The 18916-nt window shown below is 36.8% G+C and overlaps 1 protein-coding gene across 2 annotated transcripts in view; it reads left to right on the forward strand.

Annotated features, from left to right (window-relative positions):
- The first annotated feature begins 428 nt into the window (after positions 1 to 428).
- Positions 429 to 18916, forward strand: part of TOP2B (DNA topoisomerase II beta) — a 58524-nt gene continuing 40036 nt past the window's right edge. Inside the window, exons 1-4 of one of the 2 annotated variants that reach the window (XM_041734110.1) lie at positions 429 to 1131; positions 13833 to 14003; positions 14869 to 14959; positions 16318 to 16381. In XM_041734110.1, the coding sequence (XP_041590044.1) occupies positions 1072 to 1131; positions 13833 to 14003; positions 14869 to 14959; positions 16318 to 16381 (386 nt within the window). In that variant the 5' untranslated portion in view covers positions 429 to 1071. The remainder of the gene's footprint in view (positions 1132 to 13832; positions 14004 to 14868; positions 14960 to 16317; positions 16382 to 18916) is intronic. The other variant, XM_041734111.1, reaches the window with a different exon arrangement.

The raw sequence follows: 18916 nt of genomic DNA on the forward strand, positions 1-18916 counted from the left end.
TTCCTGCCACCCCCCTCCTCTGCCCTCCCCCCCCTCCCCCGCCGCCGCGGCCCCGGGCTAAGAAATGCCTCGGCTTCGCCCGCAGGGCTTAGAGTAAACAGCACGCTCGGAGGATTACCACCGACCCGAGGCCAGCGCGACCCTTTCCTTCGGCCGCCCTCAAGTGACCCCTGACAGCAGCCCCTGCTCCCCTCAAATGCAAAACCCACACACACACACACACACACACACACACACACAAACAAAAAAACCCCAAGTCTTCCCTTCGGTTGCTACCCGCAATGACGTTTCCCCCTCGGGTCCCGCCCCTCCGGGGGCTTGGAATTTTGGGATTGGCCGACGGGTTGCGGCGAGAGGGCCCCGATTGGGCGCCGGGGCGCTGACTGACAGCCGGGCGGCCGCCGCGCCCTCCCTCCCGCCCGCCCTCCCTGGTGTGCGAATGTGTGTGTGCGCTGTTATGCCGGACGAGAGGGAGGCGACCGCGGCGGCGGCGGCTCTGTTTATTGTCCCTGTCGCTGTGTGGATGTGAGGAAGTCGCGGGTGCGGCGCGGCCGACGGGGGCGGCCTTGCAGGCGGCGGCGCCGGGGGCGGCAGCGGCGGCTCCGGCGACCCCGGCGGCGGCCGGGCCTCGCTGAGTGTGAGGGAAGGACGAGGCGCCTTTGCGTCCCCGCCACGTCTGGACGCCCCGGGGCTCTCGGCGGCGCTCGGCGAGCGCACCCCCGGCTCGGCCCGGCCTGCTGCGGCGCCCGCGGGCGGGCGAGGAGGAAGCGCCGCCGCTCAGCCGCCGCCGGCCTCCCGCTTGCTTCTCCGCCGCCGCTTCTCGGCCGCAGCCTAGGCCCGGGCGACGCGGCCGCCGCGCCTCGAGTTTGAGGGCGCCGGGCGGCGCGGCCTCCTCGGCGGGCTCGGCCGGGCGTGCGTCCCGGGTCTCGGCGATGGGGCGCGGGGGGCGGCGCCGCTAGGAGCACGGCGAGCGCAGCGGTCGGTGCGGAGCAGAGGGCCCGGCGGCCGGCAGGGAGGCGGGAGCGGCGGCGGCGGCCGCGGCCTCGGGGCCTGTGAGCGGAGGCACCCGCCATGGCCAAGGCGGGCGGCGGCGGCGCGGGAGCCGGCGGCAACGGGGCACTGACCTGGGTGGTGAGTGGCGGACGGCGGGGGGCGGGGGGCCCGGCCGCGGCATTGTTCCCGGCCCGCGGGGGGTGGGGGGTGGGGGAGGGAGTCCGCGGGCCCGACCGGGGGGGCGGGGGGGGGCAGGGAAACGAGTGGGAAATCCGGCGTCCGGAACGGGCGCCCCGTCGGGGCTTCTGCCCGCAGAACCCCCCGCTCCCCGCCCCTTTTCTTTCTTTACCCTCTGGAGGCTCCGGCTGCGGGAGCGTGACGTGCGCTGGAAACTTAGGGGGACAAACCCTGAACCTGACGCGAAGCCCTCGCTTCAGCTTTTTTTTTTTTTTTTTTTTTTTTTTTTTTTTTTTTTTTTGCTCTCTCAGACTCTTCCGGGGCAGTCGGGCGTGAGGCGGTGGGTATTGGCCGTAACGCCTGCGTGGCTCTGTGGGCCAGCACTTTTATCTCCATGTGGCTTAAGAGAATCCCGGAGAAAAGGGTGTGTGTGTGCGTGTGTGTGTGTGCGTGTGTGTGGTAAGTGCAGATGCACCCAGTTCTGCCGCTCTAACCTCTCAAAGAACGGATTTGGTGTGTGGGGGGCGGGGGGGAGAGTCCAAGGCAATTTAACACTTGGGTTCAGCCTCGTTCAGTTGAAAGCGCGTCGGCACGGCCGTTTCGCAGCAGTTAGCACACCGTAGGTCGTGCATCTGTCAGGGTGGGATTATTAAAAGAAGCGTTCACCTGCGTCAGCATCCCAGGTGAGGCGGGTGGGGGCCGAGTGGGGAGTGCCCGAGAGGTGACTGAAATGCTTAGTCCTGGAGTTAAAGGACCTCGGCGCTCCGTTCCTGCTGGGAAGTAGTAGAGGAGGGAAGACCCAGAGAGATCCGATTCCCACGGCCGATCGATAATTCACCAGCATTTTACTTGCTCAGCATAGAGTTCAGAGCAGGGTCATTTCCTACACACACACACACACACACACACACACACACACAGCCCAGCTCAGCCGACGTACTTGGTTTCCAGGAGAAACATTTTAAAACGCATTACATTTAACAGGTACTTTCGATGGATCCTTCCTTTTTCAGAACACTCAAGGAAACTTTCGTATTGGCGTTTTTATTACTAATTCTTCCTTTTCTCTTTGCTTGGGCGAGGTTTAGGGCAGTTGAGTAGCAGTTCTGCTGAATTAACAAGACTTCCTTGAGAAAAAGCATGTTATAGCGGGAAAACATTTTAACCATTTATGTCTGAGTGTCAAGTCGCTTTGCAAAATAACTTGCTAAGCTCTTCATGTTGAATTTTCCGAATTTTGTTTGTTACTCCACTAATGGGGTATGAACAGACTAGAGCCAGGATAGATAAAATGCCACTTTATAAACTGGTGGTCCATGTGGACCTTTCTGGAAGGGAGGGGGGATTGCATAAGTGAAATATAATCATTTTTTAAAAATGGGTGGCCCTCCCCCCGTTACTAAAATCAAGCAACTTCTGAAAATTAAGTTAGCCGGATAAGTTCTCGTTCACTGTTTGGAGGTGTGAGAGGCCCGATTTGAGTTTCTGAGGACCTCTGATTCTGTAATGGTAAACATTTTGCTTCAGGATTGAATTGGTTGGCATTTGATAGCAATATTTTAATTTACTGTTATTTAACTTTGTACGTAAATGACTGCTTTTTCTTTTCAAGCTCAGTAGGAAACCACTTACGTAAAAAATTTCCTGAAACTTAGACGGTCTCATTCAGTATCAGATTCATTTGATAATAAAATTGACTTATTTAGTAAAGATTTTTTCATTATAAGACAAATATGGGAAATACAGTAAAACAAAGTAAAAATCACTTAATATTTACAGATTATACCTGCGTGTTGAATTAAAAGTTTATTAAAATATAATCACTCCATAAGTCTGCTTTAAGATTTGATGCTTGCTTTAAATTTGTCAGGGTATATGAGCATCTTTATGTCCATAATTTACATCATTGATCATAGACTAATTTTATGAGAGGCAATATAGTGAAGTGGTTATGAGCATGGACTTCGATGTCAGATTGATGTATATTCTGATCCTTTCTCCAACACATATTGCAAAAGATCTAACCTTTCAAAGCCTATTTTCTCATCTGTAAAATAAGGTTGCATTGAGAATTAAATAACACATGTAGCCAGTGCTGGACTTAGTAAATATTTTTTGTTGGTGGTGAAGTTCAAGAAATGTACACTCAGAATAATGAAGTTGCTCTTACATGAAGTGCTTTTAAATCAGGGTGAAAGCAAATTATTTCTTTGAAAGAATTCAGGGATTTGTTTCAGTGGTCATCTATTTCTGCAGAGGGGTAACTTTGCCTGCTTTGTTGAATGAAACTGGTGTTATGTTGCCACCTGCTTGTGGGTAACAGGAAGAAATAAAAATGGAATTAGTCCCTGATAGTGTTCTTTTGGGAGGGGGATGGGTAATGCCATGTGTTGCTAGTATTAACTTCTGTTGGGATGCTTGCCAGCATGTAGTATTAACATCGTCACTGCATGAAAGTTTACATTTTAATACCTAAACCCACGAAGCAAAGTGGTTTAAGATTGACATTAACTTCTCCTTTTAATGTTTGTGTTTTATTTGCAGGGTCTTAAGCAGATTTTTTAAAATGAAAAAAGAAGTGAAAAACATAAATATAGCAAACTATTTTTTGAGTTAACATTGACAACAGCTATGAAGGCTTCCTGAACCAAGCAGTTTCTTGAATTAACTTTTAGTTTGTAAAGCTTTGATTAGTAGACCCTGTAGTCTTATTTCATTAAGCCATTTATAATTTTTAGGTGACTGGTAACACTTCTGTGGAAATAGAAGATAGTTAATTACTAATGTGAATATTGATCTTTTTTCTTGAATACTCTAATTTGGTAGATTAAACTATATTATAATTAAAAACCGTAAGCATATAAAAAAGTGGTGGCTAGAATAATATAAGGAGCCTTTTCTCCATTTATCAAGTCTCACCAATTACCAACTCAAGATCACCCACCTTGCCCCTTCTCTTTATTTTTTATTTATCTATTTTTTAAAGATTTCATTTATTCATGAGAGACAGAGAGAGAGAGAGAGGCAGAGACACAGGCAGAGGGAGAAGCAGGCCCCATGCAGGGAGCCCAATGCGGGACTCGATCCCGGGACTCCAGGATCACATCCTGGGCCGAAGGCAGGTCCTAAACCGCTGAGCCACTCAGGGATCCCCTATATTTCTAATTCAAACCATCATTGTACATTTAGATATTTAAAGATTTGTATTAAGAACCTTGCTTTAGTGGATTATTGTTGCAAGTCTGAACTCCTCAATGAGACTTTCAAGCCAGTTCTCTTACGTCTCAGTTGAAATTTATTTTGTATAGTCATCATAGTTAAATTTATCTCTTCACTGTCCCCTGAACATCGTGGTTTTTGTCATGTTGCTATACATGCTTACCTTCCATCAGGAATGCCTCTTTCTCTTCTCTTTATAAGTGTAAATGTTAATTACTCTTCAAAGCTAGCTCAGAGTCCCACCAAACTTTTATCCTCCAGTTTTCACTCATTTTTTTCTGTTACCCCTATGGATCAGAAAACATAAATTTCTTTTTATGTAACTTTCATCCATGATAATTTAGTCTTAACAATTAGATTATAAACTAAAGCTAGAGACCATATATTATACCTATTTGTATCTTTTATACAGTTTAGCAAAGAGCTGGATTCATAATCCAACTTCAGTTATTTTAACAAATTGGACAGTTGACATGCTAACTTCCTGAAAAGTCCTTCATCATTATTATTTTTTTAAAGGTTTATTTATTCATTTGAGAGAGAGAGGCATAGGGGCAAAGGGAGAGAGAATCCTCAGGCGGACTCCCTATTCAGCTCATAGCCCCTTGCAGGCTTATCAAGGGCTCTATCCTAGGACCAAAGAACCCCAAAAAGTCATTATTAAGACAAGTGGTCAGGTAGCAATGTTCTTTAGGCAACCAAGTAACATAATAGCAGTACTTAGAAACTAATTATATTTGGTGCTAACTTTTCTGAATGGGAGTGTTTACTTGTAGTTTTAGATGTTAATTTCTTAGGTGTCAGTAGTTGCATTTTACTAAGTACTTTAAAAAATAAGCCTCTTTTCATAGTTTTTAAAAATAGAACCTCCTTTAGACCTCCTTTTTGAGATCAGAATTATTTTCATTTGCAGAAAAGGAAACAGGTTTAGAGATTAGGTAACTGTTAATTACCTGGCTAAAGCAGAGGTGGGATTGAAACCAGATTTATCTTCTTAACCATGATTTATACGGCTCCCCACTTTAAAAAAAACATTGAAAACCAAAAAACCTTGGGATGCCTGGATAGCTCAGTAATTTAAGTGACTGACTCTTGGTTTCGGCTCAGGTGATAATCTCTGAGTCATAAGATCCAACCCTCTGCAGGGTTCTACCCTTAGTGTGGAGTCTGGTGGAGATTCTTTCTGCCTTTCTGTCTCCTACCTTTCTGTCTCCTACGCACCACCCACTCCCCAACCCCCGCCTCCATTTGCACCTGTGTTTGCTCTTTGTCTCTCAAATAAATAAATCTTAAAAAAAAAAAAAAAAAAACACTCATCTTTTATACCCTGATGTGACAAGATTAAAAAAGCCTTCTAGGATATACTTGTATATTTTTGTACTAACCTTTCTTTTTACAGAGAAAGCTAGGAAATACATTCCCTTTTCAGGATGTATGTATCTGTGTAACAATGCTTTTTTAAGATAATGAGCTATAAAATCAGATCCTTTAAGTACTAACTTTGTTAGCTTTGGGGAACCACTTCTTCAGAGTTCTGTTTCCTCATTGTAGAAAGGGAATCATGGCAACAGTGCCTACTTCATGGAGCTCTTATGAGGATTGATTGAGATTGTCCATATAATTCCCATGATGCTGCAACATAATAAGCTCTCAGATGGGTATATTTGCATGTATTTTTCTTCAAATAAGTTGAAAAGAATTTTCATATCTTTTGTCTCACAGAAAGGTTTTGTTTTTTTTTAAATATTGTGAAATCACAATAAGTGAACATCTGTCACCACACAGTTACAATTTTTTTTCTTGTCATGGGGACTTTTATTTACTCTCTTAGCAACTTCTAAATATACAATGCAGTATTATTAACTATAGTCACCATGCTGTACATTACATTCACAGGACTTTCTTATTTTATAACTGGAAGTTTGTACTCATTGGTCACCTTCAACCATGTTGTTGCCTCTAGCCCCAAATTCAAGGGTTTTGTTTTTGTCTTTAGATTCTACATATAAGATCATACAGTATTTGTCTTTCTCTCTCTGACATATTTCATGTACCATAATGGTCTCAAGATTCACTCATGTTGTTGCAAATGGAAAAAGTTCCTTCTTTTTTTATGATATTCCTCTGTGTGCTACATTTTTTTATTTATCAATGGATGCTTAGGTTGCTTGTGTGTCTTGGCTCTTGTAAATAATGATGCAGTGAATATGGGGGTGCATATATCTTCCCAAGTTAATGTTTTTGTTTTTTTGGATAAATACCCAGAAATAGAATTTCTGGATCATATGTTAATTCTGTTTGTAATTTTTTTTGAGGAAACTCCATATTGTTTTCCATAGTGGCTGCACCAATTTATATTCCTACCAACAGTGCATGAGGAGTCCCCTTTTTCCATTTTCCTGTCAACACTTGTTGTTTCTTGTCTTTTTGATAATAGCCATCCTGACAGGTGTGAGGTAGTATCTTATCGTGGTTTTGATTTGCATTTCCCTCATGATTGATTAGTGATGTTGCATGTCTTTTCATGTGTCTGTTGGACATCTATATGTCTTCTTTGGAAAAATGTTTATTCAGAGCCTTTTCCCATTTTTTAATTTATTTTTTTTTCTTGCTATTCAGTTGTGAGAGTTCTTTATATATTTTGGATATTAACCCCTTATTAGATTTATCATTTGTAAATATTTTTTCCTATTCAGTAGGTTGCCTTTTCATTTTGCTCATGGTTTCCTTTGCAGTGCAGAAGCTTTTTAGTATGATGTAGTTTCACTTATTTTTGCTTTTGTTGCCTTTACTTTTTGTGTCAGTTTAAAAAAAAAAATCATTGTCAAGACCCACACCAAAGAGCTTATATTCAAGTCTATAATTCATTTTGAGTTGTTTTTGTGTATGGATAAGATAGGGGTCCAATTTTGTTCATGCATATGACTGTTCTTCAATTTATTTATTGAAGAGACTGTCCTTTCCCCATTTTATATTATTGGCTCTTTTGTCATAAATTAATTGATCACGTATGTGTGGGTTTATTTATGGGCTCTCTATTCTGTTCCATTTGTCTTTGTGTCTGTTTTTCTGCCACTACCATACTGTTTTGATTAGTATGGCTTTTAATATAGTTTGAAACTGGTGACTGGGATGCCTCTCTTTTCTTCTTTCTCAAGATTGCTTTGGCTATTTGAGGACTTTTGTAATTCTATACAAATTTTAAGATTGTTTTATTTCTATAAAAAGTGCTGTTGCAATTTTGATAGGGATAGGGACTTTTATTTTTTACTTTTTATTTTTTTTTAAGACAGAATGAGAGTGGCAAGGGGTAGAGGGAGAAGAAGAGAATGTTAAGCAGGCTCTGTGCTCAGCGTAGAGTCTGTTGCAGGGCTGGATCTCATGACCCTGAGATTATGATCTGAGCCAAAATCAAGCATGGGACACTCAACCAACTGAGCCACACAGGCTCCCCTGTATTAGGGACTTTTAAACAATGTTAATTATTCCAGTTCATGAGCATGGAATGTGTATTATTTGTGTCTTCGGTTTCTTTCATTAGTGTCTTAGTTTTCAGTGTTCAGGTCTTTCACTTCCCTGGTTGAATTTATTACTAAGTATTCTTTTTGATTCAGTTGTACATGGGATTGCCAATTCCTCTTTCTGGTAGTTTGTTGTTATTGTACAGAAACAACAGAGTTATGTGTATTGGTTTTGTATTCTGCAACTTTATTGGATTTGTTTTAATCGTTTTTTTGGTGGAGTCCTTAGGTTTTTCTGTATATACTATATCATCTGCAAACAGTGACAATTTTATTCCTTTTCAATTTGGATGCCATTTAGGGAAAGTGTATTTTTTATTTTCATGGTGGACGTTTAAACATTCCTTGTGATCTTAAGTATCCCTCACCTTCTGTCTTTTTCCTTGTCCCTTGGTTTGGGAGGGCATTTCTTGAAGAGCATAGATGGAAGACAAAGTGTTGGTTTTGTTTTCATTAATGGTAGATAGATACATGGCCCTCTCTATTGTTACATAGATGAAATATGAGTGAAAGAAACATCAAAGCATGGCGGGTTTGAGGGAGAAAGGAAGGGGAGGAGATGAAACAAAAGGGTAATGTGAAGTCTGAGGGGGTCATTTATAGAAGATAGGAGAAAAGGCTTGTTGCCAAGGTTTTGCTAGTGCCACTCTTGTTGGCTTGGTGATGGTGAAATTTCTGCGCCGATTATGTGAATGAATGGCTCAGTTCCTTTTTAGCACCAACTGGCAAACCATCTCCTTTCCCCTCTTTGGCAGCAATTCATTCTCTCACAGAAAAACAGGAACTGGGTGATTGCCCCAAATTGCTATGTCTCACGTGACAACTCTGTGTATGGAAGAATCTTTTTTTTTTTTTTCCTTAACAGAATGATCTTGGTACATACTCATTCTGAAATAAAAATTTGTTTTAAAACAAAGAAGAGGAGGTGGGTGGGGGGATAGGGTAACTGAGTGACAGGCATTAAGGAGGGCATGTGATATGATTAAAACTGGGTGTTATATGTTGGCAAATTGAGTTTAAATAAATTTATTTTAGTGCAGTATTTTTCTTATGATTGAGGAATGTTCTTGATAAAGGTTGAGTCTGAGATAAGTATTAGATCTGTGTTCTTTCACTAGGAGTTAGCAACATTGCAAAAGTGTTATAAAATAGATTGATATTTTAATATAGATTTCATGTATTATTTTGATGTTTTATAATTTAAAAATTCTGAACAATGCCTTGTTTAATTTGGCAACCCTCTTTTGAACTTCAGAAAAAGTCAGTTATGGCATCATATGTATAAACCACAAAGACTAGAATTAAGATGTTTTTAGATTTGCGGAGGATATTTTCATACAGGGGTTTCTTTACATTTTCATTGCCTTTATGAAAATGTTGCTCTGATTTCTTCTACTCTGCTGTTATTAGATGCTGGAATTATTTATTACTATAAATAGCTTGGTATTTCATCCACATAAATTTAGGCAGTGAAATAAATTACAAATAAACTTAAATTGTACATTTTTAATTTTTATCAAACCTTAAAGTTTATTTAGAATGTTTTTTGGTAATTGGTTATTTTTAAGGGCATACTGTGAATTTTTTTTTTTTTAAAGCTTTATTTTTTTTTTTTAAATTTTTTATTTATTTATGATAGTCACACAGAGAGAGAGAGAGAGGCAGAGACACAGGCGGAGGGAGAAGCAGGCTCCATGCACCGGGAGCCTGATGTGGGATTCGATCCCGGGTCTCCAGGATCGCGCCCTGGGCCAAAGGCAGGCGCCAAACCGCTGCGCCACCCAGGGATCCCATACTGTGAATTTTTATTTAATGTGGAATAGTCACTGTTGTACAAGATATTTTGCTACTATGAACATAATAAAAGGTTAGATTATTATTTTGAATCAAAAGTGTTTAAAATGAGTGTAATTAAAACACTTAAACATTAAAAAAAATTAGTGAAACAAGGACTTGAAAAGCAAAAAAAACCTAGTAAGACAGCAACAACAAAAAAAATTTAAAAATCAAACCTCTATGCCAATGTATACTTGCCTCAATTAAACATGAGGGTGAGGAGATGATAATAATTCAAGAAGAATTTTTCAGCTTCTCAAATATTGTTAATCACACAAAAGATTCACTGGGAAAACTGGTGGATTTACAAGTAAACCAAGTGAGATGTGAATGAAAACCTTAATATACTGACACGGATATGGAAAGTTTAACACCCCCCCACCCCAAATAAGCATTATTCTTTTAGCCTGCAAGTATCGGATATATATCAGTCTCCTTTATTATTTGTGGGATTGAGAATACTTTTATAAATGTGTAGATGGGAGTTTGCTGATCTGTTTGTGTTCAAGCTAATTTCATGATCTCTTTTCTCTGAATATTATTAGTAACGGTGTTAAAACTGAAGAACTACTAGGGATGATCTTTCTTTCTTTCTTTCTTTCTTTCTTTCTTTCTTTCTTTCTTTCTTTCTTTCTTTCTTTGTTTCTTTCAGTGGTAGTAAGAGCTGGAGGGAAGATGATCAATAGATTTTTCTCATTTTACTTAGTTCTCAGGCCAAAGGTGTTTATATTCATACCTATTCTAGGGATGAGATATCCCTTTGAGGGGGGCAGAGTAGTTGCTCTCTGTCCCTTCATCAGCAGATTCTGATTTTTCGTGGTCTGGACATTATTCAGGGAGCAACTTTCTGCTAATAAAGAGGAGCTAAAAGAGATCATTATTTCAGGTTTCTGTGAGAAAAACTTACAGACTTCTCAGAGAACTTCCTTTTTCTGTTTGCTGCTAGTGAGCCAGTGAGCAGTGCAAACTACCATTTATTGAGAATGGGAAAGTAAAAGACAAACTGCTATGTTATTTTCTGTTTTCTGCTCTGCCAAACTCGCCAGTCTTATCTGTTTATTTTGGTTTCAATTACCTTTTTGGCTAGATTCTAGTGAGAAAGTTGGGACTACAGAAGTAGTAAATAGGTTATTAGCAGTGCCACTAGGAAAAAAAAAAACAACCCTTTAGTTTTATTCCAGCGTAATGACATTTTCACATACGTGGATTAATAACAAGATCTTAAAATATATCCATATGTGCTCATTGTAGAAAACTAGAAAATGTGTATATCAGAAAAGAAAATGAAAATAACTTCTATTTCTACTTCTCACAGATAATTTAATGATTGATATTCTGTTGAGTATATTTTATATTTTTTCCTACGTGTATAATCTTTTTTTGATGAAAATGGGCTCATTTTTATGCTCTTGTAATTTTGTTCACTATAGAGTATATTTTTAATAAGCTACTAATTTAAAAATACTTGATTACATAATGTTTTTACGTAAAAGTTATAGCAATAGAAGTTTATATAGTCAACACAAATACGTTTTGATAAAAGTAACTAAAAATATTTACTTAATAAATATCCAGGTTTAAAAGTTTATATATGAGTTTTAGAAATTATTTAATATAAATGAGAGTTCACTTAAAATATTGACAAAATCTCAAAACATTTGTTTTATTATGACATTCTATAAATAATGTGTGTTCCTTAATGCTTTTCATTACTTTAAATAGAATGGTACCTTTTTTACTTAATAGCTGTCATATATTTAGGAAAAAATATTTTGACATTAAATATTTTAAGTATTGCCAAACTTATTTTTGACATATATTATTCCTAGAGAAAATTATAAATAGTAATCTCACAAAGCCAAGTACATTTTACTTGTTCTTTGAATTTTGAGACATTATCCTAGCAAGCATGACAACTTTTGAACTTGATAGGGATCTATCTGTTAGGTTAAAGGGAGGGAGGAAGAAGTGATTGGTAGTGAGGGGATATAGGAAAAGTTGTAAATTCTTGAAAAAGGAGTGATGAAGGACTTTATCCTTATTTTCCATACTTGTGTGCCCTTTTAGTTAAGTATAACTCATCTGGGTCAAATGTGGAAGCCCCAATTAGGTGTCTGTTAGTCTCTGGTTAAGTCTAATCTTAAAGATATTTTCTTTGTTCTGGGATTTGGAATCATAGCCTGGGATCAGAAAGCCTTTATTGCATGGTTACTCTAAGTTCCTGACCTTTGTGCCATTGATTGCAAACAGTTCTAAATTAACGGTAAGAAGTTACCTCTCTTTGATTCCATAGCATTTATTGTCTTTAAACACTTTCTAAGAGTGTGATCTTAGTCCTTACTAGCTATTCTGAGGACCCATTATATTATACACAATCAGTTATGTTTTTAACTTTGGATTTGTTTCTGTAAGTTAATCAGCTATCTCATGAAAAGCAAGGAACATGATTAGAAATTTGGAGACTGGTATTTTTAAAATGCAATGTATTTTTGGCTAGTTCATCATCTACTTGAGAGAAATAGTCTATGAAGATTTTATAAAACTCTTTTGTTCAGAGCTATTTTTAATTGACTCAGAGCAGTGTTAATAGGTAACCTTATAAATGAAAGAATATATAAGAATATAATTAAAAATATAGACAATGAGTTATTTATAATACTTTATTTTGCAATTTTATTTTATTTTTTATTTTGCAATTTTATTAAGTTTCATTAATTTTATGTAAAATTTATGGCACTGGAAGATTATAATTAATGTTTGAATTTCCATAGTGTTTGTACATTACAGTTATTCTGGTTTAGACTGCTTAGAGGTTATGTATTTGATTTTTAAATATACGTTGTTTAAATGTAGATTAGGTGTACTGACTTTTTTCAAGTATGAACGTTAAATATAATGATATGGCTATGTATATGACCTGAATTGAAGTGGTTTGTTGCTTGTTCAAATTCATAAAATCTCTTCCATTGTCTTCTGACTGCTTTATTTCTACTAAAGTTCAAAAACTTGTGAAGATATCTCAATTTTCATTGTGTCTTATATGTGAATTATTTTTTGTGAAAAAATATGCCGCTATAATACCTTTCTTTTAGTGGGATGTCTTATTTGTCAACATCAAGGAATTCCAGAAGGAGAGAGGTGTGTTTTCTGTCATTAAGAAATCTCTAGACCTTTGGAATTTGAGTTTGCAATTCTTATCTACATAGGAATGATTAGAATTAAGATCACTAACCTCTATTTACTTGAAACTGGCACAGAAACTGTAATTAGTGAGTGCCTCAGTAATGGAGCATCTAGCAATAATTTATAAGGAATTATTGGCATGACCTATAAAAGTGTGAAATTTGAGATTTCATAAACCATGCTTAGTATTACCAGCCATATCAGTATATATTTTTATTTTTTATTTTTAAATATTTTATTTATTTATTCATGAGAGACCCAGAGAGAGAGGCAGAGACATAGGCAGAGGGAGAAGCAGGCTTCATGTAGGGAGCCCGACGTGGGACCCGATCCCGGGTCTCCAGGATTACGCCCTGTGCCTAAGGTGGCGCTAAACCACTGAGCCACTCAGGCTGCCCTGCCATATCAGTATTTTAACTACATTGGTTACTGTTTTGCATAGGTTACTTTTGCCCACTCTCTTGACTAAATCATCAGTAGTTTAATGGCAGGGAACTGAAATGTAGATTTGAGGACTTCTGCAGGTATCCAGGTTTAGTTATTGTGAACCTATAACCTGACCAGAACTCATATTCCTTGGAAAGTTTTGAAGACTATAAAAATTAACTTGATAACTTACATAATTGGGAAATTTTTATATTTCTGGATTGAATAGATGTAGGCATTTCTAGCTATTCTAGTGTTATGTATACCTACTTTTTGGGCTTAGTCAAAACAATAGTTTTACACTGTACTATAAAAAGAACTGGACTGTCAATAAATAGACCTCTGTTTCTTCAACACTGAAAAATCAGCCTAAGAGATCATTTTGTCATTAAAAAGAAAACCTGTGACATGTGTCCATATGCATTTTAGTTTAACCCCTGGTAGGTTATTTAAATTTGATTTTTTGGTTAATTTTAGACTCTTTTTGATCAGAACAATGCTGCCAAAAAAGAAGAATCAGAAACTGCAAACAAAAATGATTCTTCAAAGAAGTTGTCTGTGGAGAGAGTGTATCAGAAAAAGACACAACTTGAACATATTCTCCTTCGTCCTGATACATACATTGGGTCAGTGGAACCATTGACACAGGTAATTATTTGTTAAATTTTGAGATTAGAAGATATGTATCTATATTTACTTTTTAATAAAATTTTTGTGATTGTATGCTTTAGAAGTACATGATTTCATGGCTTGATGCTCATAAGCAAAGTAGGGTGAGAGATCTAAGAGAGGTAGAAATGCCTTTAGTTTTTGCTAAAGATAAAAAACTAGGAGATAGAAGCTATCAGAGGTAAGTATAGAGGAAGATGGTAGTGTGTGAACTTTTATTTTAAAAGTCCTTAAGTTTATGCTGTGGTTTGCTTCCAATTCTAGAATGTGTACATATACAGTGATGACCATTTGATGCTTACTGTGGACTTGACTTACCCATATTATCTTGTCCAATTCTAACAATTTTGGAAAGTAGGTACTGTTATCCCTATTTTATAGATGAGGAAACCGAAGTTTAAATAAATTTAAATAACTTGCTCTCACATCCCTTAACTGGTAAGAGCTGGGATTCAAAGCTAGGTCTCTGGCTCCAAAGTCATGGCTATGTTCATATTATTTTACTCTCTGAGCCTTATAGAAAAATATAAAGAATGAAGTAAAAGTGTAAAGTAAATATAAAATTTTTGTATTTTTCTATTTTATTTAAATGTAGTTTTTAACAATTCTTATAGTGTGTAAGTAAGAATATAGACTCAATAAAAAATGATTTCTCAATTTTGAAGTTATTTAAATTGAATATGAATATAGTGAGGTTGAGTGCCACTAAAATGGTATATGTTTTTCTACTTTGAAGATCTAAGTATTTACAGAGGAAATGACAGATGTAGGTTTATAATTTGCAAAACTGATGTTAAATGCTTTTTTACCCCATAAGTCCTTTTGAATTTTTCTTATAATGCAGCTAATGTGGGTATATGATGAAGACGTAGGAATGAATTGCAGAGAGGTTACCTTTGTGCCAGGTTTATACAAGATCTTTGATGAAATTTTGGGTGAGTACTTGCTTAAGATTTAACTCCTCTCTGTCCATTGATACGTATATGTATGTGTGTGTGTGTGTGTGTGTGTGTGTGTGTATATCAATGTGTATATAAAGCCAGACTTACAGTATACATTTTAAGGGCATATCTTTGGCTTCTGTGCTGAATATAAATGTTCTTCAGGAAATTTTGTCAGTGTAATATTTTCATATCTGTGTACATCATATCTTTGTGTTTATCTGCAAAATATATGTATTGTATTTGATCAGAAGTCCAGTTGGTTTGTAATCTTGGATGTGTAGTTATCTGAAGGTTGCATACATACCAGTCACCTGGGGGGGCATGTTAAAAATAGAGATTACAGGGCTTGATCTTTGTAGATTTGGTGAGTTTGCTGTGAGACATGTAAAATTGTGTTTTTTATCAACAAATCAGAAATTTCTGTTGGGCAGCCACGTATAACAACCATTGTTCTGAATGATCTCTGTTTTTTCCAAATGACATGATAAATGAAATCAAAATGAAGTGTGGATGCTTAATTGATTCCTAGAGAATGCTTGCACTTTGGTAGTATTTTTAGCCAAGCACTTTCTAGAGACTCTGGATTCTGGCTACCTCATTAGTGCCACTTGAAATTTCCTAGACACCTGGGTTGTATGTCTTTCTGAGCTTGTTCTGGTCACTCTTTGGGAAAAGGGTAGAGGAGTAAAACTGGTTACTTGTATTTTATACTTTTTACTCTTGCTTCCCAGCTGTCCACTTGATTTTATTTTATGTTACATAGTGTTTATCAGGAACATATGTTTTCTGTGATTGAAGTTGAGTTTGACAGCTAGCTTGTGTTCAAATTTGTGTAGTCATGTGTCTAAGCACAGCAGTGGTTAATGTATGCAAGTATGTTATCAATTATGTGCATAGAATTTAAAATTTTGATTTCTAAAATGCTGAAGGTTTTGCCTTTCTAACTTAAAAATAACTGATTTTAGCTCAACTTGTATATAAAACCACTAGTTTTTTGAAGGAAATCAAGAGAAAGTAGTTGTTACCAAAGATAAAATATAATTAAACTCAATTTTTTTTCTTTTAGATCTAATCTGGATTAGGGGGTTGCAACCTGCAGATGTTTGTTTTTATTTTTATATATCACAAAATCTACCCTTCCCCTACCCCCATTTTGTAGTAAAGGAAATAACAGTAATTTAGTGTGATTTAAAATTTAAGAATATTATTTAGAAAATAAAATTTTTATTGGCAGTTAGTAGTAGTAATTTCATTAACTATTACCATGTGTTTATATTAAGTAGGGATGCACATGCAGTTGTATATTTATTTATATAACTTCATTACTCATCAAAATATTTAATTTGTAGTTAATGCAGCTGACAATAAACAGAGGGATAAGAATATGACCTGTATTAAAGTTTCTATTGATCCGTAAGTATATTTCAAGTTTACTTTTTTATGCTAAGTTGTTTTATTCTGATAGTCCCCAACTTATGAATACTGTATATAATTAGTACTCCTAAAGTTTCCCTGTTGCTTGAGATCTTGTTGTTTTTGCCTCTTTTAGCCAGAATATACTATACTTTTATAGTTTTTTCTGTAATTCATGATCTTTTCCACCAAAGTACTTCCCTGTGGGAGCACTTGGAAACCCATTTTTTTCTCTCTTTGATAGTGTGGGTATTGTTGCAGGTGATAGAGTGGTCACTCAATCTTTTCTACTTGCCTTTGCTTTGGGAGTCAAGGCTAAGTGCTATTGATAGTAGTACTCCAGTTATATTATATTATGGGTTACATTTATTTGTTATGGGCAATATTTGGGCTTTTCTATTATTTATAACATTATTTGTAAATTAGGAACTGCTGGTATTTTAGAATATATACCAGGTGTTCAGCTAATTAGATCTCCCTATGATGATTTGTTTCGGAGAGCTGAAGGCAAGTGAAAATAATACCATTTTAAGTTAGAAATATTACTGTTCTATTTATTCTGTTTTCAATGGCATGCCTTTTGTAAAATATCACATTTACATTTATAATTTTATTAGTAATTTAGAATGATGTTAAGAATTTTCTTTAACATGACAATTCAACCAATTCAGGTATGGTCTCACTGTTACTAATCTAATTTTAGATGGTATGGTTAAGTATATATTTATATATGAAAGTATAACATATTTGCTTATATCATGAATTAACCATATCTTATATTAAAATATTACCACATAACTACTCTGTTGAAATTCTAGATTTTTCTTTTTCTTTTTTTCCCCATTTGGATCCTTTCGATAATGAATACATTCTTGAGGATTTATGTGGTAAGGTGCATAAGACACTTATAAATTGTAATATATGCAGAAGTTTAAAATAGTTTTAAGGACATTTTAGCTTCAAGATTCCTTTTCTGTATTTAGGAAATTGTCAGTTAAAAACAGTATCATTTATTATGCTTTAGGAGAGCTAGCTGGTTAGTAGTAATGGATGTTGAATGTTAGGTATCTTTAAGCTTTTTAAAATTCGTAATGGAAAGATTCTGACTGAAAACTAAGGAAGGAGGGGCTCTTAAATACATTCTTGATGAACATGTTACAGTAACAGTTGGTTCTTTTTATCTTAATAATTTTGGCCATATTAATCCAACAGCATGGACGTAAACAGCTTACATAGAATCCCATCATAACAAAGTGATCAAAAAGTGAGCTATTATAAAACAACTCTGTAGACTGAATAGTGGCTCTTGGTGGTGTACTTTGCCTTTAAATTCATTATAGGTTCTGGACAGAGTAATTCTGTGTAACACTTTAGTGAGTTCTTTCTACCTTTTTAATCAACATTTTTGTATGGACATAACAGTGGCATAGGTTATAACTAAATTTATATGGTTTTTAACGACAATCAGATACTAGTTTTTTTTATTTATCTGTTATTTTAATTACTTTTGCTAGAAAGGTCTCTTTTTTCCAGTGTGAGACAAAAATTCGTAGCTACTTCCAAGGAAGAAGGTGTGAATTTTACTTTTTTTGTTTATAAATCATTAATGAGAGACTATTGAATCTTTCTCCTTTTAATTGAAATATATATTGTATATTTTAATATATGTTTAAAATATTAAAATATATATTTAAAATTGGCAGTAGACAAGCATTTTGGGAGATGTTGCTAATCCTTATATTTTATTATTTATTTATATTTTATTTCCGAATTTTAACCATAACATTTTGTCTTTTATGAATTTCCTTTCACAAACTGATTCCTTATTTTTCTTTTACTATGTATAATACCAAGCTAATGCCGTTGTTATAAAAGTTAATTTTATTTCAGAGCTGTAATTTTAGATTTCTTATTTAAGAAGTTAAAATTTAAAAGCAAAATTGAAATGGGAAAACATGCTATTTTGCTGTTTATTTCATTGGCCCAGTTTTTTCCTGCTGTCCATTTTTTATATCCTCTGAGTTTCATTTTTTCTAACATTTTGTATAGCAAAAGTTTTCTTTGTGCATGAGAGTACATGAACTCTGTGTAAAAGGTTAAATTTTGATAATGGATTAAGTGTGGAGGCTAGATAGCACAACTTGCCTCTTATTCTTTCTTTTTCAGTATAAGGGTAAAATTTAAATAATAGCCATGGTTGTAAAAGGCATAAGAATATTAGCAAGGGGTAAGAATATTAGCAAGGGGTACCATGCAGAATTTGGACAGGTCTTTTAAAAAATTAGAGAATTTGAAGCAACTTTTTACAAAGGGGCTTAAAACTCATTAAATAATACAATATGATATTTAGTATTTGCTGGCATCTGTCTGATTAAAAACAAATGTGGAGGGTGCCTGGGTGGCTTAGTTGGTTAAGCATCTGCTTTTGGCTCAGGTCATGATCCCAGGGTCCTGGGGTTAAGTCCCACATTGGGTTGAGTCCCACATCGGGCTCCCTGCTCAGCCAGCTATCTGATCCTCTTGTCCTCCCTCTGC

The sequence above is a fragment of the Vulpes lagopus genome, chromosome 19 (genome assembly GCF_018345385.1).
Source record: "Vulpes lagopus strain Blue_001 chromosome 19, ASM1834538v1, whole genome shotgun sequence".
Taxonomy (NCBI): domain Eukaryota; kingdom Metazoa; phylum Chordata; class Mammalia; order Carnivora; family Canidae; genus Vulpes; species Vulpes lagopus.